The following is a 23,846-nucleotide window of genomic DNA, read 5'->3' as shown; positions in this document are numbered from 1 at the left end:
CAAAAGTCCTATTTCTCTAGTTTCTTAGTCCACTTCTTTGTATTCTGCAGTTTCAAGTTTCTGTTCTTTCTTTCAGAGCCTGTACATGCTGGCACAATCTCTTTAATTAACACACGATCCACTCCTTTCAGCTGAACTACACAAGGTAAAACTGGATGTTAAGGAGAGTGCACCAATGCAGAAATGCAAAACACAGGAACAAATCAGCAGTCTAAACCTGCCACTGTTTTTAATTTTTCCTGTTACCATTGATACATTATTTTTCCTCACTGTAACTGAATTTGGCTACAACCCCCACTCTTCCCTCTATAATGATTCAAGAGAGTTCAGTAAGCAATTCCACTGCAGCAGTCTGTTTGGTGCAATTATACAGCCATCTCTCAATGAACACGGAAAGTAGGTTACCATTCCCTATTCTCCCCGCTACCCAGAGTCAAGATTTTGACCTATAAGTTGAAGGTCTTCTGTGTAGGCCATACATCCAATATGGTTCTTACCATCAACACACGGAAATTATACTAAAACATAATCTACATGATTGTACAAATCAGAGATGCAAAGTAATTTACATTTTTTCTCTTCTGGTCCACGTATTTCCAGACACCTTGACTAATTTTAATATAAATATTAATACCTTGCGTTTAATATCTAAAGGACACCATTTTCTTGAGTTCTTGAAATCTCTGTGCTCTGACATTGGAATGTCTATTTTATGGGATTTATGCATATGCTCTCCATAATTAAACTGAGAAGCTACCTGAGAGATATGAAGTGTTTCAGTGGATTGGCACCATCTCTGATACAACTGGCCTAAGATCTTTGTTAATTCTGCTGTCAACTGTAGATTGTCTGTCCTAGAAGTACTTTCATTTGCCAGTTGCAGTTAAGACCAAACTTCCATTATAATAACTTCTCATTTGTCTTCACCTCTTACCTCTTTCATTTTCTCTGGTAATGGAGCTTTTCTACCATCAGCTTAATTAGCAAGTCCTACCATTTGGCTGCTGTCTCAATCACCCTTCCAATCCATTAAGAATAAACTTTTAATAATTAAGGCTGCAAAGGGAACCTATGGCCTATTCTGAATGCTTAACTGAGCTCAGGTGTGCATCGCTACTGTGGCACATCGCCTTCCCCTGCTGCTAGCATGGTCTCTGCTGTCAGTCGCCGAGCAGGGAACAGGGGCTGCAGGGCAGCAGCCAGCACAGCTTAAGACTCATCACTGACCCCACCAGAGCAGTAACACTTCCTAACTATGGCATACCGTACTGTTATGCGCATTCCAAACTGCAGTAGTGATAGGATACGAATATATTACTAATTGATACCCCATTAGCCAGAAAATGTAGTAGAGCACAGAGAAACAGGCAAGCAGCATTGTAAAATATCAGAAGTACACACATGATAGGGTAAGAAAGCTTACTCCTTTTTGCAAGCAATTAGGAACCATGGTAATTCTTTACCTGAATGAGCCTGGCTGCTGTGCCATCACAGCATGCCACCACACACAGTACGACCACTGTTTCTTTCTCAAGAGGCAGACAGAGAAAGATTTGTACCCTCTATTTTATAATGCCTAAGGCTGAAACATTTAAGCATCAAGAAATTGCTCTGCTGCAGCAGCACTCAAGAAGGAAGTTTCACCTAATTCTCCAGTGTCCCACACCCCAGAAGCCCTGAGCAAGTCCCACCAGCTATGTTACACCCATTCTCTTCCAAAAAAACGACTACCCAGATCCACGTTTAAGGAAAAACCCTCCCGGTCACCTGAAGCTTTCTTGTCTTTGATGAGCATAAGGAACCAAATCATTCTATTGCAACACCGGAGAACAATCTGAAATAAGGTGCAACAAATGAATGCAAGTAGTAGAAAGAAGTATAGAATGAAGGAACAAGAATGACTGCACCAGCTGCCTAGTGCACCAGCTGCTTTTACCCTTGTTTTTCACTTCTTTGTTGTTGTTTTTTTTACAAGACTGTATTTCTGATTGTTTTTGTAATTGTAAGATTATCTATATAAACTCTTTTTCACAAACTCTACTTATACCATTTTCTAACTAAATGACAGATGACAAGCTCCTCCCTGTCTCTCTACTGGAAGGCAAAAGAGTATTACACTCTAAAAAACTACACTCAGTCTCTTGCCTTTTCTTGCCACCTCTCCCAGAGGTCTTGCCTTTACTGTACAGTAGATATCAGTAGAGGATCAGAGAACCCCAGCTCAGTCCCAGCTGTCTCCAGAAGCTGGATAACTGCACCCTGGCAGCACTCACCCCGGGTTAAGGAGCACATGAGCAAAGCGTGGCTGATTACATCAGCTGCAGCACCACGCTGACCGCTATCCCGTCTCAGATCTCAACAGCAGCACCATTTAATCGCTAGCGTACTTACTCACCGAGCTACCTCAGCAATCGCTCGGCAGTGTTGCATCTCGCAGCAGCCCCAGCTTCAGGCTTATGGAAGCAGCAAAGGAATAACCCTCAGTGGATATTAATCAAATCTGGAAGAAGAGACCCAACATTGCTCAAAAGCCCACCTCTGACAAAAACCTGGCGATGCAGCAGGTTTTGCCACGCAGCTCGCAAAGCCTACCTCTGGTAGGAGGAACCCAGGCTCACGCTGTGTGCGCTCAGCTGGCCGACACTCGGATCCAGAAGCTGCCTGCCCGAGTAAGCCTCCACCACAAACAGCACCCCAACGCAGCCTTAACAGGAGGAGCGAAGTAATAATAATAATTATTAGGCATAATTTTAAACAATACCTCTCAAACCACCCGGCAGCTCATCAACCGCACCTGCCACGCTCTCAGCCGGGTGAGATTGTGAAGCCGGGAGGGACTTTAAGGGATAAAAAAGGGAATAAAACTAGGAGAAATGGAGTCGTGTCCCCCCCCACCCTCCGCTCACCACAGCCTCCAGCCCCGGACGCCGCCGGTCCCCATAGCAACCGCGCGCGGAGCCCCGGCACCTGCGGGGCATGGCGGAGAGGGAGGGGTGCAGGCGCCTGCGCATGCGCACGGAATAACGGGAGGGCTGAGGGGAGCTTGAGTGGAGGGGGCGGTGAAATGGCGGCGGCCTTGAGGGGTCGGTGCGGGATTCTGCTGTGTTATCGGCCTGAGGGTGGTGGGTTTCAGGCGGCAGGCGCTTAGCTCAGCCTGTCCTGGCTCATGCTTAGGGCTTAGTGCAAGCAAACGGTTGACAAGAGTTACTTGTTTTGGTAAAGTGGGAGCGTTGGGTGTGTCCTGTTCCCCTGCCTTCTCTCCAAGCTCAGGAATACTGATTTAAATCACTGATGTTAAAACTCCTACAGTGAAAGACAACGGTTACACATGTTGGTCACACCAGGGGGATAAAGCACTGTGTAGCTGCAGCCACAAAACCGCCGGTCATGCACACGCAGCTGGAGGTGCTCATCTTCATCAGCTTCCTGTCAGGCTGAAACGATATCACATCTCCACATCTTTTTCTCGGGGAGGCCGGGAAACAACCAGTTTCATACCATTCTTTTGGAGTAGATCTTTGCTATATGTATGCCTGTGTGTACAGCAAAGCTCTCCGGCCTCCTGCGGGACTCCACAGGTTGAAGAGCTGGACGTGCACACACACGCAGTTGGGTGGCATGAGGGGTTCGCTCAAAGTGTGTCCCTCAAGCTGCTTCCAGGCCAGACCCCATTTACCAGCTGCAACGGGCACTCGTTGAACAGCTCCCTCATGTGCCCTCCGCTAGTGGGATGGGTAATGTGATCAGAGCCCCTATCAGAAAATCTCCAGACATGTAACAACAACAAAGACAGGCCTGTTGCGGCAAGTGGGTTGTTCATGACTGACAAGAACAGTCTTTGTTCTCTATCTCGCTCTGAATGCATTTGAAGTTTATCTAAAAACTGCTATACAAGGGTGGTTATTATCTGTGAACAATAGAAAAAACTAAAATATAGTTCCATCTGATCAAGGTTCTTCCTTGGTTCCTATCAAATAAACTTCAGATATATCTGAAAGCATCTCTCTCCAAATAAATTTGTTATATAAAGTTTAAGTCATATATATATTATATATACATACACATATATGTGATATATATATAATACATGTATATACACATATATTTTACTGACTTAAATTTCCTTTTGCTAATTGCTTACTGACAGAATAACTTTTACTTTCTCATGGCCAGAGAGTTAAATTGAACATAATTCTAAACATGATTAATTTAATTAATCTTTATGAATATTGCTGTAAACCTGCTATGCCCCTTTATTCTGGAAAAAAAAATCCTCTTCCAGTTTCTGTTATAATTCTGACAGTCATATGATAGCAGTAAAGGGATCGCCATGTGTAACCCTACCAGGTTTACATTACATATGCCATCATCTCTCCCAGTTTCTGCCTTATCTCTAATTATTAAACATCTAGTCCTCTTTCTTCTACAGCCAAGTTTGATACCTCAGAAGTAATGAAAACCTTGTTAGTATTCTACTTGCTTTTCATTTTGTATTCTTCCTTAACCACCCAAAGAATGAGTATGTGCATTTGTGCATTTTTGTGTGCGTGCTACTTCCAGATCATTCACAGTTAGCTCATTCTCTGTTATTTTATTCTGAACATTTCTTTTGTCGAGATAATACAAATGAAGTTTCACAGAAAAATCTGTAGATCTGTTTCCTGGTAAAGCCAGTTTGGATCTCTTTTTACCATTATCATCTCATCATTCTTTAAACAAATTTTAAATCCACCCAGTTAAACCCGCTAAGCCTTCCTTCTTGGCTTCTTCTTTAATCCTTTTCATATGCACATTATTTCTCCTCTCTCTATTTTCTAGGTCAACAATTGAAGAGTTAATTTTGTATTCATTTTTTGAGCTTTGGCAATTATAGCAAATATTTCTTTTGTGATGTTTTTCTGCCATGTCTCAACTGTTGCAACTTTCCCACTTAAATCCCTTTTCTCGTGCTTTTTATTGGGTGACCTCTCTCAGCACCTCTTTTACATGCAGATACTTAATTAAATCTCCTTGTTTGCAATAACACAGCTTTAGGATGGAAGTATCATCAAAACATATAAACCGACTAGGTCTAGGCAAGTCGGTATTTGCCAAAGAGATTGCTGAGGTAAAAACAATGTGTTTTGAGTAGTTCTGTTTAACTAATTGAAAAATACAAAAGTATTCAATTATGTCACATTCATTGAAATTACTTTATTTTTTAGGTCTGAAAATCACGAACGGGATTTTGTGTTGGTATCCAGTCTCATTTTCAGTTTGGCTAACTTAAATATATCTAGAAATAAAACTTACCTAGATATCCAAGCATACACGGCCTATATTTCAATGCAATTATTTAAGTGTTAGGCACTTTGCATACCAAATGTTCATTGATCATACTTGCTACTTCTTGTTGCCAACTTGTAAGAGCAGCCTCCAGTGCAATTTCAGCAACACAAGCAGCAATGCAATCCCTCTCCCCCTATTTCTTTCCTCTTTTATTTCAAAACAAAAGAGACCCACCTCTGATCTGAACAAAAAATCTTCCTATTGTGTTCAGCTTTGCATAGACTATCTGGTATGTGCTGTTAAATAAGATCTGTTTCCCACCGCTTGTAGCTCATTACAAAGGCAGGTTAGAAACAACACCTATGTTAGGTAGCTTAATAAGTTTAAATCAAACAGTTTTATGAAGGTCTGTGCAGTAGGGGAAATTTGTCAGGGGCGAAGACCACTGGTTGTACGATGAGACGACTGGCTTGGTGGATGAGGGGAGAGCAGTGTATGTTAAGTACGGCTTTCAACTGCTTCCCATTACATCCTCCTAGACAAACTGAGGAAGTACAGGCTAGTTAAGGGGATAGTGAGCTGAACTGAAAATTGGCTGAAATGCTGAGCGAAAAGGTTGTGATCAGCAGTGTGAAATTCAGCTGGTGGCCAGTCTGCAGCAGTGTGCACCCTCAGCAGTTTGCCAATGTTACAAAACCGTGAGGAATAGCTGATACACCCCATGGTTGTGCTGCAGTTCAGAGGGGCCCAGACAGGCTAGAGTAATGTGCTGAAATATGTCTCAAGAAGTTCAACAAAGGGAAATGTAAAGTCTCACACATGGGGAGGACCAACTCTGCGCACCAGTAGGTGCAGGTGGCCAACTGGCTGGAAGGCAACTTGGCAGAAAAAGAGCCACGGGTCCTGGTGGACACAATTTAAACATAAGAACAAATTTTTATGGTGAAGGTGGTCAAACACTGGAACAAGTTACTCAGACAGGTTGTGGAGTCTCTGTCCTGGAGATATTCAAAACCTGACTGGAAAATCCTCTGAACAACCTGCTCTAGTTGTCTTTTTGGAGAAGGGGTGTTGGACTAGATGATCTCCAGAGGTCCCTTCTAACCTTAAATATTCTGTTATTGTGATGGATATATATATATATATATTTAATTCCTTGAAATCCTATTCAGATTTGGCTGAATTTATGAGTTTGGAAATTGCAATGAATGCTCTCTAGCTTGCATTGCTCAGTGTGATTTGGTCCCTCTGCCAGCATCCTGCAAACTCTGCACCTTATCCTGTGGGCAGCACTTGATGCCCTCAAGTTCAGTCCTGTAATGAAAATCTGAGCTTTCCCCGTGAAGTTATGCTAGCCTCCCCAGTGAAATACCCTGTGGTCAGGATGTTTCTGCTGACACAAGGCATGCAAGAGCTTCTTATACCAACCAAGCACTGTGAGCCATCCTATGAGCCCACTATACCCACTGTGTGATTGTTCCTTCATCAATGAGTGCTTTTGTTGATTTCCCGTTAATTGTGCTGCCTCTGCCAGTGACTGGAAATCCCTGGCGTGTTATCAAAATGTCTGATTTTCTTCTAGTTCATCATTTGGCCTGAATAGATGGATGGGACTCTACATGACTTTGGTGCTGCTATACAGTTTGAGACACAAATTTCCATAGCCAGAGCAGGAAGGGTTACTTGGAGAAACAGCGTTTTTTATGAGAATAAATAGATACAGAGGGAAACTGTGAAAGTTGTGGAGGCCACAGTCCAACAGAAAGCCTAAAAGTAGAGATAAGAACCAGTGCCAGGGGAAGAAAAACAAAAGGCTGTTTGTATTCCCACAAGACACAGCCTTCAATTTGTCCCTCAAGGTGTTCCTTTTATGACTATCTTGTTGTGTACTCCTCATTATGGTTGTGCATTCATTACATACAGCACACTGAGCTGGGATACTGTGCTCATCAGTCACATAAGCCTGCAGCGAAGGACACCAAGAAGAGGCTAGAACAGGAGAGATTCTTGGGAAGGGAGACATGGATAGAGTCAAAACTGCTGAGATAAGGAACCGCTTATGAAGCTCCCTGAATGCAGGTAGCTAATTCGGGAAGGGAATTCACTGCAATGGGGCTGGTACATTAATATAGTGATAGGGTTTACTTTGTCAGAGTTTCTAAATCAGCATTCCTTGCCTTTCTTCCTAACTCCTTCTCCTGTCAAATTGTATCTACCAGCTGCTGGTGGGAGGGACAGGGGAGTGTATATTAAGAGTAATGAAATGTCAGTATTGGTCAAAAGTCCAAGAAGTCAAAACCAGAACTTTCACAGAGCAGAAACAAGGCTTTTGCAAAGCAGTGAGTGAGCATTTTCATCATTTACAGAACACACTTGCTTCAAACCAATAAAATGCAGTATCATTGGAACAAAATCAGATTGCTGTAGATGATTTTTATCAACACTGAAAACAAATGAGTGAGTATATATTTTCAATATATGGTTCTGTAGAACTTGGACTTCCTCATTTTTATCCAGGAAATCTAAGATAAGTATCACTCCATGTGCAGCACAGCACATATGCAGTCCTGCCAGACCTTCTGTGCATGAATTGAGCAGAATATCTGTGAATACGTGATAAAATGGATGTGTCCAGGACACATTGCACTTACTGCTTGTATGCCGCCTGCCTGCAAACCAAAGGTGCTGTGTCCTTACCTTATCAGACTCATTGTTCAGGTACTCAGATTACATGTGTGGCTATCTATATAGTAGAATCATAGAATCATAGAATATCCCGAGTTGGAAGGGACCCATAAGGATCATCAAGTCCAACTCCTGGCACCGCACAGGCCTACCCAAAATTTTGGACCACATGACTAAGTGCACAGTCCAATCGCTTCTTAAATTCAGACAGGCTTGGTGCAGTGACTACTCCACTGGGGAGCCTGTTCCAGTGTGCGACCACCCTCTCGGTGAAGAACCTCTTCCTGATGTCCAGCCTAAACCACCCCTGCCTCAGCTTAACACCATTCCCGCGGGTCCTATCACTGGTGATAACGGAGAATAGGTCAGCGCCTGCCCCTCCACTCCCCCTCGCGAGGAAGTTGTAGACTGCGATGAGATCTCCCCTCAGCCTCCTCCAGGCTGAACAGGCCAAGTGACCTCAGCCGCTCCTCATATGTCTTGCCCTCTAGGCCCTTCACCATCTTCGTCACCCTCCTCTGGACACTCTCCAACAGTTTAATGTCCTTTTTATACTGTGGTGCCCAGAACTGCACACAGTACTCGAGGTGAGGCCGCACCACGCAGAGCAGAGCAGGACAATCACTTCCTTCGACCGACTAGCAATGCCGTGCTGGATGCACCCCAGGATGCGGTTGGCCCTTCTGGCTGCCAGGGCACACTGCTGGCTCATATTCAGCTTGCTGTCAACCACAACCCCCAGATCCCTCTCTGCGGGGCTGCTCTCCAGTGTCTCGTCGCCCAGTCTCTACGTATAGCCAGGGTTGCCCCATCCCAGGTGCAGGACCCGGCACTTGCTTTTGTTAAACTTCATGCAGTTGGTGATCAATCGCCCAGCTCTCTAATCTGTCCAGATCTCTCTGCAAGGCCTTTCCACCCTCAGCCGAGTCTACAACTCCTCCAAGTTTGGTGTCGTCAGCAAATTTGCTCAAAACACCTTCTAGTCCTACATCCAAATCGTTTATAAAAACATTGAAGAGGACTGGCCCTAAAATGGAGCCTTGAGGGACCCCACTAGTGACCATCCGCCAGCCTGACATGGCCCCATTTACCACAACCCTTTGAGCCCTGCCCGTAAGCCAATTGCTCACCCATCGTATGATGTTTTTGTTTAGCTGTATGCTGGACATTTTGTCCAGTAGGATCCTATGGGAAACCTTGTCAAAAGCTTTGCTGAAGTCCAAAAAGATCACATCAGCTGGTTTCCCTTGATCAACTAGATGGGTGATCTTATCATAAAAGGAAATCAAATTTGTTAGGCAGGACCTACCCCTCATGAATCCATGTTGGCTGGGACCAGTGACCGCACTGTCCCCCAGGTGCGCTTCAACAACTTCAAGGATCATCTTCTCCATAATTTTACCAGGCACTGATGTGAGACTGATAGGCCTGTAATTGCTAGGGTCTTCTTTCTTGCCCTTCTTGAAAATTGGCCCAACATTTGCCAGCTTCCAGTCTACTGGGACCTCTCCAGATTCCCAAGATCGTTTAAAAATAATTGAGAAAGGTCCCGCGATGATGTCAGCCAGCTCTTTAAGCACCCTGGGATGGATCCCATCTGGACTCATGGACTTGTATGGATCCAGGTGGAGCAGCAATTCCTGCACACGTTCAGGGTCAGTTGGGAGTTTATCATTCCCACCATCATGGTCCTCCAGCTCAGGGCACCCTGGGTGTATTTATTTCGGCTGCATATAAACTATAACGTATAAATGCCAGGATCCAGATCCTCACTCACTATTCAGGTCAAGGACTGGGCTGAAAGTTTTGACTTTAATTTGGTTACATGCCTACATGGCTGTTTTCTGGCAGGTCATGGGAAGAAGATTGGCTGGCTTGGGGCAGCTTATGTACACATGGCTTTTAGGCTGCAGCCAAAGTGTTCCTCTAGATCTGGAAGTTTGAAGATGGTTGGAAAAGTCATCTGAGTGGTTAGAAAGCTGCCTGGCAGAGAAGGACCTGGGAGTATTGGTGGATAGTTGGCTGAAGATGAGCCAGCAGTGTGCTCAGGTGGCCAAGAAGGCCAACAGCATCCTGGCTTGTATAAGAAGCAGCGTGGCCAGCAGGGCTAGGGAAGTGATTGTCCCCCTGTACTCGGCTCTGGTGAGGCCGCACCTCGAGTACTGTGTTCAGTTTTGGGCCCCTCACTACAAGAAGGACATTGAGGGGCTCCAGCGAGTCCAGAGAAGGGCAACGAAGCTGGTGAGGGATCTGGAGAACAAGCCTTACGAGGAGCGGCTGAGGAAGCTGGGATTGTTCATCCTGGAGAAGAGGAGGCTCAGGGGCGACCTTATCGCTCTCTACAGGTACCTTAAAGGAGGCTGTAGCGAGGTGGGGGTTGGTCTATTCTCCCACGTGCCTGGTGACAGGACAAGGGGGAATGGGCTAAAGTTGTGCCAAGGGAGGTTTAGGTTGGATATTAGGAAGAACTTCTTTACTGAAAGGGGTGTTAGGCATTGGAATAGGCTGCCCAGGGAAGTGGTTGAGTCGCCATCCCTGGAGGTCTTTAAAAGACATTTAGATGTAGAGCTTTGGGATATGGTTTAGTGGAGGACTTGTTAGTGTTAGGTCAGAGGTTGGACTAGGTGATCTTGGAGGTCTCTTCCAACCTAGGTGATTCTGCGTTGCAGTCTCCAAGCTCAGATACAACTACCTATTAGTCTGGTGCAACCGAGTTTTGTGTTCCTTGCACTAGCTGTTCCCTCACCTCCTCTTCAGAGGCAAGGATGTGTCTCTTTCACGCTCCTTCATTAGTAAACAAACCAAGATAGATTAAAGCCCCTTTCTTCAAGTCAGTAAGATACCTGCCGTTGGTTTCAGTGCAAATTCAGGCCCTAACAACTGAAGTTTCTTCTAGATGGTGTTTCTTCTGTACAGGATAATTTCATTTCCCTTTTGAAGGCTTACAAGGATGTAGTAACAAAAGCAAAGGCATAAAACAGTACCTGAGGCATAGACTGCTTTTGAGCCTGCAGCAGACTATAGGTATGATATTATCATTTCAGACAAATAAGGTCTATGTAATGTGAAGTGTTCCAGCATGCTTACAATCTGCTAAAGGTCAGAAAATGTGACCTTCCTTTTAAGACGATATAGAATAGAAAAACAACAGCGACAACAATTAAGAAAAGGAACTTTTCCTTCACCTAAATTGTATTATTTTGCAAGTCCTTCAGATGTCCATGAGGAATTATGCTCCTCCCCCCCCCCCCCCCAAAAAAAAAAGACATTGTGCCATAGAGGTACAATTTCAGTTCACACCAGAAGACATTCTTCTCACTGAAGTACAGTTAAGCCCCACAAAGTGCCAAAAAACCTGCCACAAATTAATGTATTTACAAGGTAGTTTTACATGTTGGCATTATTTACTTGTCTGGTCTTACATTCAGGGCTTAATCCATCTTGGGGGGGGGACGACACATGTAATGCCATGCAAGCTTGCTTGGTTGTATAACTGAGAAAATGAATTTAAAATTTTGAACTGTTTGTATAGAGGCACAATACAGAAGAGTACACTAAACCCAGGGAAACGTAGAAGCTACCTCTTGCTTCTCAGGTTTAAAGTTTTCCCTCAAAAGGTGTAAGCATCTGTAAAGGTGTAAGAAAAGGTGTAATCAGCTGTTTGAGTGCAATTCTGATGTATACATGAACATTTTCCTCTCCAGTTTCCAACTTGGAGTGCAACATTTTTCATCATGCTCTTAGATCAGATTTCTGATTCTAACAGCGGTTCCTAGTGCAAATTTCCAGAGAAGAGAGAAGCAAACCAGCCCTGTCTGCTTTGAATGAGATGGAGATAGAAAACAACTGTAAAGGAAGAAAATAAACCCATAGGAATGTTTTCAAATAATTGTCATTTTCCAAAAGCTTTAAATAGGTCCCCATAAAATGCCTTGCTTAGGAATTCACAGAATCATCTAGGTTGGAAGAGACCTCCAAGATCATCTAGTCCAACCTCTGTCCTAACACTAACAAGACCTCCATTAAACCATATCACCAAGGGCTACATCTAAACGTCTTTTAAAGACCTCCAGGGATGGCGACTCAACCACTTCCCTGGGCAGCCCATTCCAATGCCTAACAACCCTTTCAGTAAAGAAGTTCTTCCTAATAATATCCAACCTAAACCTCCCCTGGCACAACTTTAGCCCATTCCCCCTCATCCTGTCACAAGGCACGTGGGAGAATAGACCAACCCCCACCTCGCTACAGCCTCCTTTAAGGTACCTGTAGAGAGCGATAAGGTCGCCCCTGAGCCTCCTCTTCTCCAGGATGAACAATCACAGCTTCCTCAGCCGCTCCTTGTAAGACTTGTTCTCCAGATCCCTCACCAGCTTCGTTGCCCTTCTCTGGACTCGCTGGAGCCCCTCAATGTCCTTCTTGTAGTGAGGGGCCCAAAACTGAACACAGTACTCGAGGTGCGGCCTCACCAGAGCCGAGTACAGGGGGACAATCACTTCTCTAGACCTGCTGGCCACACTGCTTCTTATACAAGCCAGGATGCTGTTGGCCTTCTTGGCCACCTGAGCACACTGCTGGCTCATCTTCAGCCAACTATTCACCAGTACTCCCAGGTCCTTCTCTGCCAGGCAGCTTTCCAACCGCTCATCTCCCAGCCTGTAGCTCTGCTTGGGGTTGTTGCGCCCCAGGTGCAGGACCCGGCACTTGGCCTTGTTGAACTTCATACAGTTGGCCTCAGCCCATCGGTCCAGCCTATCCAGATCCTCCTGCAGAGCCTTTCATCCCTCGTGCAGATAGACACACGCACCTAACTTGGTGTCATCTGCAAACTTACTGAGGGTGCACTCGATCCCCTCATCCAGGTCATCGATAAAGATATTAAAGAGGACTGGCCCCAGCACTGAGCCCTGGGGGACTCCACTAGTGACCGGCCTCCAACTGGATTTGGCTCCATTCACCACAACTCTTTGGGCCCGGCCATCTAGCCAGTTTTTAACCCAACAAAGCGTACGCCAGTCCAAGCCACGAGCAGCCAGTTTCTTGAGGAGAATGTTGTGGGAAACAGCGTCAAAAGCCTTACTGAAGTCAAGGTAGATCACATCCACAGCCTTCCCCTCATCCACCAAGCACGTCACTTGGTCATAGAAGGAGATCATGTTCATCAAGCAGGACCTACCTTTCATAAACCCATGCTGACTGGGCCTGATCACCTGGTTGCCCTTCAAGGGCCTCGTGACAACATTCAAGATAATCTGCTCCATGAGCTTCCCTGGCACTGATGTCAAACTAACAGGCCTATAGTTCCCCGGGTCTACCCTCCGGCCCTTCTTGTAGACGGGCGTCACATTTGCTAGCCGCCAGTCGACTGGGATCTCTCCTGATAGCCAGGACTGCCAATAAATGATAGAAAGTGGCTTGGCCAGCTCCTCCGCCAGTTCGCTCAGTACCCTCGGGTGGATCCCATCCGGCCCCATCAACTTGCGTACATCCAAGTGCTGTAGCAGGTCGCCAACCATTTCCTCGTGGATAGTGAGGGCCACATCCTGTTCCCCATCCCCTTCCACCAGCTCAGGGTACCAGGTATCCAGAGAACAACTGGTCTTGCTGCTAAAGACTGAGAAAAGAAGGTATTGAGTACCTCAGCCTTTTCCTCATCTTTTGTAACTAAGTTTCCCCCTGCATCCAGTAAAGGATGGAGATTCTCCTTAGTCCTCCTTTTTGTGTTGATGTATTTGTAAAAACGTTTTTTGTTATCTTTAACGGCAGTAGCCAGATTGAGCTCCAGATGAGCTTTGGCCTTTCTAATTTTGTCCCTGCACAGCCTCGCAACATCCTTATAGTCCTCTTGAGTAGCCCGCCCTCTTTTCCAAAGATTATAAACCCTCCTTTTTCTCCTAAGCTCGAGCCACAACTCTCTGTTCAGCCAGGCTGGTCTAGTTCCACGCCGGCTCGTCTTTGGGAACATGGGGACAGACCGCTCCTGAGCCATTAAGATTTCCTTCTTGAAGAGTGCCCAGCCTTCCTGGACTCCTTTGCCCTTCAGAACCTCCTCCCAAGGGACTCTGCCAACCAGTGTCCTGAACGGCTCAAAGTCAGCCCTCCTGAAGTCCAAGACAGCGGTTTTACTGGTCCCCTTCCTGACTTCGCCAAGAATAGAGAACTAAACCATTTCGTGGTCACTCTGCCCAAGACAGCTCTCAACCACCACATCTCCCACCAGTCTGTCACTGTTTGTGAACAGAAGGTCTAGCGGGGCACCTCCCCTGGTAGGCTCTCTAACCAGCTGCATCAGGAAGCTATCTTCCACGCTCTCCAGAAACCTCTTAGACTGCTTTCTCTGGGCTGTGTTGTGCTTCCAGGATATGTCTGGGAAGTTGAAGTCCCCAACAAGAACAAGCGCTGACAGTTTCACAGCTTCTGCCAGCTGCCTTTAGAACTCCTCATCTATCTCCTCATCCTGGTTCGGTGGTCTATAACAGACCCCCGCCAAGATGCTTGCCTTGTTGGCCTTCCTGCTGATCCTAACCCATACAGACTCAACCTTATCATTCCCAGCCTCAAGTTCCTCAACATGAAAACACTCTCTAATATACAGAGCCACACCACCACCCCTTCTGTGCTGCCCGTCCCTTCTGAAGAGCCTATAGCCCAGACATTGCAGCACTCCAGTCATGAGAGTGGTCCCACCACGTTTCCGTGATGGCAACCAAGTCATAGCCTTCCTGCTGCACGATGGCTTCCAGCTTCTCTTGTTTGTTACCCATGCTGCGTGCATTAGTGTAGGTGTACTTCAGTGGCACTATTGCCTTCTTCCCCGGCTTTGCCATTGTTCCCCCTGGTACAGCTCCAACAAGCATAACTTCAGCCCCATCCCCCTTCTTTCCTACTATGAACCCATCAAATTTAAATTATGAACTCCATCATCTGTGCCTACCTGACTCACAAAGTTCCTCCAAAATACTCCCCCATGTTGTATGTTAAAGGGGACCAGAGCTCTGGGGACCAGAGCTCTGGGGACCAGAGCTCTGGGGACCAGAGCTCTGGGGACCAGAGCTCTGGGGACCAGAGCTCTGGGGACCAGAGCTCTGGGGACCAGAGCTCTGGGGACCAGAGCTCTGGGGACCAGAGCTCTGGGGACCAGAGCTCTGGGGACCAGAGCTCTGGGGACCAGAGCTCTGGGGACCAGAGCTCTGGGGACCAGAGCTCTGGGGACCAGAGCTCTGGGGACCAGAGCTCTGGGGACCAGAGCTCTGGGGACCAGAGCTCTGGGGACCAGAGCTCTGGGGACCAGAGCTCTGGGGACCAGAGCTCTGGGGACCAGAGCTCTGGGGACCAGAGCTCTGGGGACCAGAGCTCTGGGGACCAGAGCTCTGGGGACCAGAGCTCTGGGGACCAGAGCTCTGGGGACCAGAGCTCTGGGGACCAGAGCTCTGGGGACCAGAGCTCTGGGGACCAGAGCTCTGGGGACCAGAGCTCTGGGGACCAGAGCTCTGGGGACCAGAGCTCTGGGGACCAGAGCTCTGGGGACCAGAGCTCTGGGGACCAGAGCTCTGGGGACCAGAGCTCTGGGGACCAGAGCTCTGGGGACCAGAGCTCTGGGGACCAGAGCTCTGGGGACCAGAGCTCTGGGGACCAGAGCTCTGGGGACCAGAGCTCTGGGGACCAGAGCTCTGGGGACCAGAGCTCTGGGGACCAGAGCTCTGGGGACCAGAGCTCTGGGGACCAGAGCTCTGGGGACCAGAGCTCTGGGGACCAGAGCTCTGGGGACCAGAGCTCTGGGGACCAGAGCTCTGGGGACCAGAGCTCTGGGGACCAGAGCTCTGGGGACCAGAGCTCTGGGGACCAGAGCTCTGGGGACCAGAGCTCTGGGGACCAGAGCTCTGGGGACCAGAGCTCTGGGGACCAGAGCTCTGGGGACCAGAGCTCTGGGGACCAGAGCTCTGGGGACCAGAGCTCTGGGGACCAGAGCTCTGGGGACCAGAGCTCTGGGGACCAGAGCTCTGGGGACCAGAGCTCTGGGGACCAGAGCTCTGGGGACCAGAGCTCTGGGGACCAGAGCTCTGGGGACCAGAGCTCTGGGGACCAGAGCTCTGGGGACCAGAGCTCTGGGGACCAGAGCTCTGGGGACCAGAGCTCTGGGGACCAGAGCTCTGGGGACCAGAGCTCTGGGGACCAGAGCTCTGGGGACCAGAGCTCTGGGGACCAGAGCTCTGGGGACCAGAGCTCTGGGGACCAGAGCTCTGGGGACCAGAGCTCTGGGGACCAGAGCTCTGGGGACCAGAGCTCTGGGGACCAGAGCTCTGGGGACCAGAGCTCTGGGGACCAGAGCTCTGGGGACCAGAGCTCTGGGGACCAGAGCTCTGGGGACCAGAGCTCTGGGGACCAGAGCTCTGGGGACCAGAGCTCTGGGGACCAGAGCTCTGGGGACCAGAGCTCTGGGGACCAGAGCTCTGGGGACCAGAGCTCTGGGGACCAGAGCTCTGGGGACCAGAGCTCTGGGGACCAGAGCTCTGGGGACCAGAGCTCTGGGGACCAGAGCTCTGGGGACCAGAGCTCTGGGGACCAGAGCTCTGGGGACCAGAGCTCTGGGGACCAGAGCTCTGGGGACCAGAGCTCTGGGGACCAGAGCTCTGGGGACCAGAGCTCTGGGGACCAGAGCTCTGGGGACCAGAGCTCTGGGGACCAGAGCTCTGGGGACCAGAGCTCTGGGGACCAGAGCTCTGGGGACCAGAGCTCTGGGGACCAGAGCTCTGGGGACCAGAGCTCTGGGGACCAGAGCTCTGGGGACCAGAGCTCTGGGGACCAGAGCTCTGGGGACCAGAGCTCTGGGGACCAGAGCTCTGGGGACCAGAGCTCTGGGGACCAGAGCTCTGGGGACCAGAGCTCTGGGGACCAGAGCTCTGGGGACCAGAGCTCTGGGGACCAGAGCTCTGGGGACCAGAGCTCTGGGGACCAGAGCTCTGGGGACCAGAGCTCTGGGGACCAGAGCTCTGGGGACCAGAGCTCTGGGGACCAGAGCTCTGGGGACCAGAGCTCTGGGGACCAGAGCTCTGGGGACCAGAGCTCTGGGGACCAGAGCTCTGGGGACCAGAGCTCTGGGGACCAGAGCTCTGGGGACCAGAGCTCTGGGGACCAGAGCTCTGGGGACCAGAGCTCTGGGGACCAGAGCTCTGGGGACCAGAGCTCTGGGGACCAGAGCTCTGGGGACCAGAGCTCTGGGGACCAGAGCTCTGGGGACCAGAGCTCTGGGGACCAGAGCTCTGGGGACCAGAGCTCTGGGGACCAGAGCTCTGGGGACCAGAGCTCTGGGGACCAGAGCTCTGGGGACCAGAGCTCTGGGGACCAGAGCTCTGGGGACCAGAGCTCTGGGGACCAGAGCTCTGGGGACCAGAGCTCTGGGGACCAGAGCTCTGGGGACCAGAGCTCTGGGGACCAGAGCTCTGGGGACCAGAGCTCTGGGGACCAGAGCTCTGGGGACCAGAGCTCTGGGGACCAGAGCTCTGGGGACCAGAGCTCTGGGGACCAGAGCTCTGGGGACCAGAGCTCTGGGGACCAGAGCTCTGGGGACCAGAGCTCTGGGGACCAGAGCTCTGGGGACCAGAGCTCTGGGGACCAGAGCTCTGGGGACCAGAGCTCTGGGGACCAGAGCTCTGGGGACCAGAGCTCTGGGGACCAGAGCTCTGGGGACCAGAGCTCTGGGGACCAGAGCTCTGGGGACCAGAGCTCTGGGGACCAGAGCTCTGGGGACCAGAGCTCTGGGGACCAGAGCTCTGGGGACCAGAGCTCTGGGGACCAGAGCTCTGGGGACCAGAGCTCTGGGGACCAGAGCTCTGGGGACCAGAGCTCTGGGGACCAGAGCTCTGGGGACCAGAGCTCTGGGGACCAGAGCTCTGGGGACCAGAGCTCTGGGGACCAGAGCTCTGGGGACCAGAGCTCTGGGGACCAGAGCTCTGGGGACCAGAGCTCTGGGGACCAGAGCTCTGGGGACCAGAGCTCTGGGGACCAGAGCTCTGGGGACCAGAGCTCTGGGGACCAGAGCTCTGGGGACCAGAGCTCTGGGGACCAGAGCTCTGGGGACCAGAGCTCTGGGGACCAGAGCTCTGGGGACCAGAGCTCTGGGGACCAGAGCTCTGGGGACCAGAGCTCTGGGGACCAGAGCTCTGGGGACCAGAGCTCTGGGGACCAGAGCTCTGGGGACCAGAGCTCTGGGGACCAGAGCTCTGGGGACCAGAGCTCTGGGGACCAGAGCTCTGGGGACCAGAGCTCTGGGGACCAGAGCTCTGGGGACCAGAGCTCTGGGGACCAGAGCTCTGGGGACCAGAGCTCTGGGGACCAGAGCTCTGGGGACCAGAGCTCTGGGGACCAGAGCTCTGGGGACCAGAGCTCTGGGGACCAGAGCTCTGGGGACCAGAGCTCTGGGGACCAGAGCTCTGGGGACCAGAGCTCTGGGGACCAGAGCTCTGGGGACCAGAGCTCTGGGGACCAGAGCTCTGGGGACCAGAGCTCTGGGGACCAGAGCTCTGGGGACCAGAGCTCTGGGGACCAGAGCTCTGGGGACCAGAGCTCTGGGGACCAGAGCTCTGGGGACCAGAGCTCTGGGGACCAGAGCTCTGGGGACCAGAGCTCGGGGGACCAGAGCTCTGGGGACCAGAGCTATGGGGACCAGAGCTCTGGGGACCAGAGCTCTGGGGACCAGAGCTCTGGGGACCAGAGCTCTGGGGACCAGAGCTCTGGGGACCAGAGCTCTGGGGACCAGAGCTCTGGGGACCAGAGCTCTGGGGACCAGAGCTCTGGGGACCAGAGCTCTGGGGACCAGAGCTCTGGGGACCAGAGCTCTGGGGACCAGAGCTCTGGGGACCAGAGCTCTGGGGACCAGAGCTCTGGGGACCAGAGCTATGGGGACCAGAGCTCTGGGGACCAGAGCTCTGGGGACCAGAGCTCTGGGGACCAGAGCTCTGGGGACCAGAGCTCTGGGGACCAGAGCTCTGGGGACCAGAGCTCTGGGGACCAGAGCTCTGGGGACCAGAGCTCTGGGGACCAGAGCTCTGGGGACCAGAGCTCTGGGGACCAGAGCTCTGGGGACCAGAGCTCTGGGGACCAGAGCTCTGGGGACCAGAGCTCTGGGGACCAGAGCTCTGGGGACCAGAGCTCTGGGGACCAGAGCTCTGGGGACCAGAGCTCTGGGGACCAGAGCTCTGGGGACCAGAGCTCTGGGGACCAGAGCTCTGGGGACCAGAGCTCTGGGGACCAGAGCTCTGGGGACCAGAGCTCTGGGGACCAGAGCTCTGGGGACCAGAGCTCTGGGGACCAGAGCTCTGGGGACCAGAGCTCTGGGGACCAGAGCTCTGGGGACCAGAGCTCTGGGGACCAGAGCTCTGGGGACCAGAGCTCTGGGGACCAGAGCTCTGGGGACCAGAGCTCTGGGGACCAGAGCTCTGGGGACCAGAGCTCTGGGGACCAGAGCTCTGGGGACCAGAGCTCTGGGGACCAGAGCTCTGGGGACCAGAGCTCTGGGGACCAGAGCTCTGGGGACCAGAGCTCTGGGGACCAGAGCTCTGGGGACCAGAGCTATGGGGACCAGAGCTCTGGGGACCAGAGCTCTGGGGACCAGAGCTCTGGGGACCAGAGCTCTGGGGACCAGAGCTCTGGGGACCAGAGCTCTGGGGACCAGAGCTCTGGGGACCAGAGCTCTGGGGACCAGAGCTCTGGGGACCAGAGCTCTGGGGACCAGAGCTCTGGGGACCAGAGCTCTGGGGACCAGAGCTCTGGGGACCAGAGCTCTGGGGACCAGAGCTCTGGGGACCAGAGCTCTGGGGACCAGAGCTCTGGGGACCCGAGCTCTGGGGACCAGAGCTCTGGGGACCAGAGCTCTGGGGACCAGAGCTCTGGGGACCAGAGCTCTGGGGACCAGAGCTCTGGGGACCAGAGCTCTGGGGACCAGAGCTCTGGGGACCAGAGCTCTGGGGACCAGAGCTCTGGGGACCAGAGCTCTGGGGACCAGAGCTCTGGGGACCAGAGCTCTGGGGACCAGAGCTCTGGGGACCAGAGCTCTGGGGACCAGAGCTCTGGGGACCAGAGCTCTGGGGACCAGAGCTCTGGGGACCAGAGCTCTGGGGACCAGAGCTCTGGGGACCAGAGCTCTGGGGACCAGAGCTCTGGGGACCAGAGCTCTGGGGACCAGAGCTCTGGGGACCAGAGCTCTGGGGACCAGAGCTCTGGGGACCAGAGCTCTGGGGACCAGAGCTCTGGGGACCAGAGCTCTGGGGACCAGAGCTCTGGGGACCAGAGCTCTGGGGACCAGAGCTCTGGGGACCAGAGCTCTGGGGACCAGAGCTCTGGGGACCAGAGCTCTGGGGACCAGAGCTCTGGGGACCAGAGCTCTGGGGACCAGAGCTCTGGGGACCAGAGCTCTGGGGACCAGAGCTCTGGGGACCAGAGCTCTGGGGACCAGAGCTCTGGGGACCAGAGCTCTGGGGACCAGAGCTCTGGGGACCAGAGCTCTGGGGACCAGAGCTCTGGGGACCAGAGCTCTGGGGACCAGAGCTCTGGGGACCAGAGCTCTGGGGACCAGAGCTCTGGGGACCAGAGCTCTGGGGACCAGAGCTCTGGGGACCAGAGCTCTGGGGACCAGAGCTCTGGGGACCAGAGCTCTGGGGACCAGAGCTCTGGGGACCAGAGCTCTGGGGACCAGAGCTCTGGGGACCCGAGCTCTGGGGACCAGAGCTCTGGGGACCAGAGCTCTGGGGACCAGAGCTCTGGGGACCAGAGCTCTGGGGACCAGAGCTCTGGGGACCAGAGCTCTGGGGACCAGAGCTCTGGGGACCAGAGCTCTGGGGACCAGAGCTCTGGGGACCAGAGCTCTGGGGACCAGAGCTCTGGGGACCAGAGCTCTGGGGACCAGAGCTCTGGGGACCAGAGCTATGGGGACCAGAGCTCTGGGGACCAGAGCTCTGGGGACCAGAGCTCTGGGGACCAGAGCTCTGGGGACCAGAGCTCTGGGGACCAGAGCTCTGGGGACCAGAGCTCTGGGGACCAGAGCTCTGGGGACCAGAGCTCTGGGGACCAGAGCTCTGGGGACCAGAGCTCTGGGGACCAGAGCTCTGGGGCCCAGAGCTCTGGGGACCAGAGCTCTGGGGACCAGAGCTCTGGGGACCAGAGCTCTGGGGACCAGAGCTCTGGGGACCAGAGCTCTGGGGACCAGAGCTCTGGGGACCAGAGCTCTGGGGACCAGAGCTCTGGGGACCAGAGCTCTGGGGACCAGAGCTCTGGGGACCAGAGCTCTGGGGACCAGAGCTCTGGGGACCAGAGCTCTGGGGACCAGAGCTCTGGGGACCAGAGCTCTGGGGACCAGAGCTCTGGGGACCAGAGCTCTGGGGACCAGAGCTCTGGGGACCAGAGCTCTGGGGACCAGAGCTCTGGGGACCAGAGCTCTGGGGACCAGAGCTCTGGGGACCAGAGCTCTGGGGACCAGAGCTCTGGGGACCAGAGCTCTGGGGACCAGAGCTCTGGGGACCAGAGCTCTGGGGACCAGAGATCTGGGGACCAGAGCTCTGGGGACCAGAGCTCTGGGGACCAGAGCTCTGGGGACCAGAGCTACCACACACCGCTTGTTCGAGCACGAAGTTTCTCACAGAACCCACCCCCCTTTTTTTTTTTTCCTTGCCCGTCACCTCCCTATACCTTTAGTTTCCTAGTAGATTTTCCATTCTTTTTTCTGATATGCTCTCCATGTTTTGGAGGCAATACCGTCGTTTGGTACCGCGTTTGTACCCATTCAGTTGTCTTCCTACCCCAGAAGGACTCTTACCCCTTATAACTCGGAGGCTTGTTTGTACAGGTGGGTAGAAGGATCTGTTTTCTCTAAATTGGTGGACCTCTTCTGAAAGTCTCCGCACAGCCCAGACAAAGGCGTTTAGGGAAGAGGACAGACTTTTTTCTTACTGCTTTTGGCTTGCATATGGTGAGAACAGCATTTCTTTTATGAACAGTACATTCTCACACTTTCCGCTTAGGGAAAGAGACCATCATGCCACCAGTATCTATCCCGATCTGTTTCTACTTCCCACAAGGCAAACTGAATTCACATTAAGGCACCTTTTTCACACAGCCTCGTGTTCCATCTTAAGAAATACTGAAGAAAATTCTTCAAAGTCAGGCTTACCTGTATGCACTTGAGCTTCTGAGGTTGTTGGTTGTTTTATTGTTGTTTCGTTAGTTCTTTTAGAGCTGGAGAGGAAGCATAGAATCCATTTAAGTAATTTGACTGAAAACAGACAAGGCGAAGGAAGTACTCAAACTCCTCAACATTAAACAACTGTAGAACCCAGGAACACTTACCTGCTGGCTTCTGAACTTGAGTCACTTCCAAACTGCTTCACAGTGAAGTAGTATCACCAGGGTTTTACTGTACTGAGAAGGCACCACCAACATAACTAGCACATAGAGTCTCTAAAACTATTTCACTAAGACAGTAGAAAACATGAAGAAAAAGCAGCCTACTGGGGAACACTGAGTCCATTTCACCACAAGAGGAAAAGCACTCTATACAAACTAAGCCTCAAATTCCCCCGATGAGGCAACTCCCCTTACCTCCTCATGCTTCCTATATAGCAAAGGTCAAATGATCCACACCTGGCAGATTTCACTTAACAAGGGTGGAGCCAAGAGACCTTGTGGAATAGGCTCATCTACCTGGCTTCAATGTTTTAAGGTCAATTGCTCCTTATCACTAGTAGAAATAACCTGACAAGGGGCTTAGTGGTTAGAGTTGACCTAATGAATTAACTACAAAAGGTGCACAAGGGTCATATTTCTGTTAGTCATTCTGTGAGGAAAATTAGTACAGAGCCTGTTAAAAATAAACAAATAAAAAATAAATAAAAGAAAGGAATAACTAAAAGAAAAAAGAAAAATGACCTTAAAGGCAAAATTGCCATCACAGATTTTCATCTGTCTAGTCATGACAGATAAAGAATGTAGCAATCAGAATTCCTTTTCTTGACATTAATGTTATTTAAATTTGCTTTTCTGAGATCTCTTCTTTATGCAGGACTTTCCAAAATCTAGCCCCATGACCTCTGACTACAGTATTTATAGAATCATAGAATATCCCGAGTTGGAAGGGACCCATAAGGATCATCAAGTCCAACTCCTGGCACCGCACAGGCCTACCCAAAATTTTAGACCACGTGACTAAGTGCACAGTCCAATCGCTTCTTAAATTCAGACAGGCTTGGTGCAGTGACTACTCCACTGGGGAGCCTGTTCCAGTGTGCGACCACCCTCTCGGTGAAGAACCTCTTCCTGATGTCCAGCCTAAACCACCCCTGCCTCAGCTTAACACCATTCCCGCGGGTCCTATCACTGGTGATAACGGAGAATAGGTCAGCGCCTGCCCCTCCACTCCCCCTCGCGAGGAAGTTGTAGACTGCGATGAGATCTCCCCTCAGCCTCCTCCAGGCTGAACAGGCCAAGTGACCTCAGCCGCTCCTCATATGTCTTGCCCTCTAGGCCCCTCACCATCTTCGTCACCCTCCTCTGGACACTCTCCAACAGTTTAATGTCCTTTTTGTACTGTGGTGCCCAGAACTGCACACAGTACTCGAGGTGAGGCCGCACCAGCGCAGAGCAGAGCAGGACAATCACTTCCCTCGACCGACTAGCAATGCCGTGCTGGATGCACCCCAGGATGCGGTTGGCCCTTCTGGCTGCCAGGGCACACTGCTGGCTCATATTCAGCTTGCTGTCAACCACAACCCCCAGATCCCTCTCTGCGGGGCTGCTCTCCAGTGTCTCGTCGCCCAGTCTCTACGCATAGCCAGGGTTGCCCCGTCCCAGGTGCAGGACCCGGCACTTGCTTTTGTTAAACTTCATGCAGTTGGTGATCGATCGCC

At 51.5% G+C, this 23,846-nt stretch overlaps 1 protein-coding gene and 1 long non-coding RNA gene across 12 annotated transcripts in view; both read right to left on the bottom strand.

Annotated features, from left to right (window-relative positions):
* ARMC2 (armadillo repeat containing 2) overlaps positions 1–3,029 on the bottom strand; it is a 67,221-nt gene extending 64,192 nt beyond the window's left edge. For 9 of the 11 annotated variants that reach the window (XR_005818218.1, XR_005818217.1, XM_040551607.1 and 6 more), the window contains exons 1-2: positions 2,907–2,984; positions 2,593–2,704 (exon numbers count right to left, since the gene is read on the bottom strand). Coding sequence is in view for 8 of the 11 variants with exons in the window: in XM_040551607.1 (XP_040407541.1) it covers positions 2,593–2,704; positions 2,907–2,941 (147 nt within the window). In the remaining 3 variants the exon portion in view is untranslated. The other 2 variants (XM_040551610.1, XM_040551611.1) reach the window with 2 other exon arrangements.
* Positions 3,030–11,402: 8,373 nt separating this feature from the next.
* Positions 11,403–22,800, bottom strand: LOC121067647. The gene is made up of 3 exons (XR_005818366.1): positions 22,291–22,800; positions 22,115–22,179; positions 11,403–11,799 (listed from the first exon to the last, which is right to left on the bottom strand). It is a non-coding gene; the product is annotated as an uncharacterized LOC121067647 (long non-coding RNA).
* Between the last annotated feature and the right edge of the window lie 1,046 nt (positions 22,801–23,846).

This window comes from Cygnus olor, chromosome 3, assembly GCF_009769625.2.
Source record: "Cygnus olor isolate bCygOlo1 chromosome 3, bCygOlo1.pri.v2, whole genome shotgun sequence".
NCBI lineage: Eukaryota > Metazoa > Chordata > Aves > Anseriformes > Anatidae > Cygnus > Cygnus olor.
This window is presented reverse-complemented; position numbering and strand designations above follow the sequence as displayed.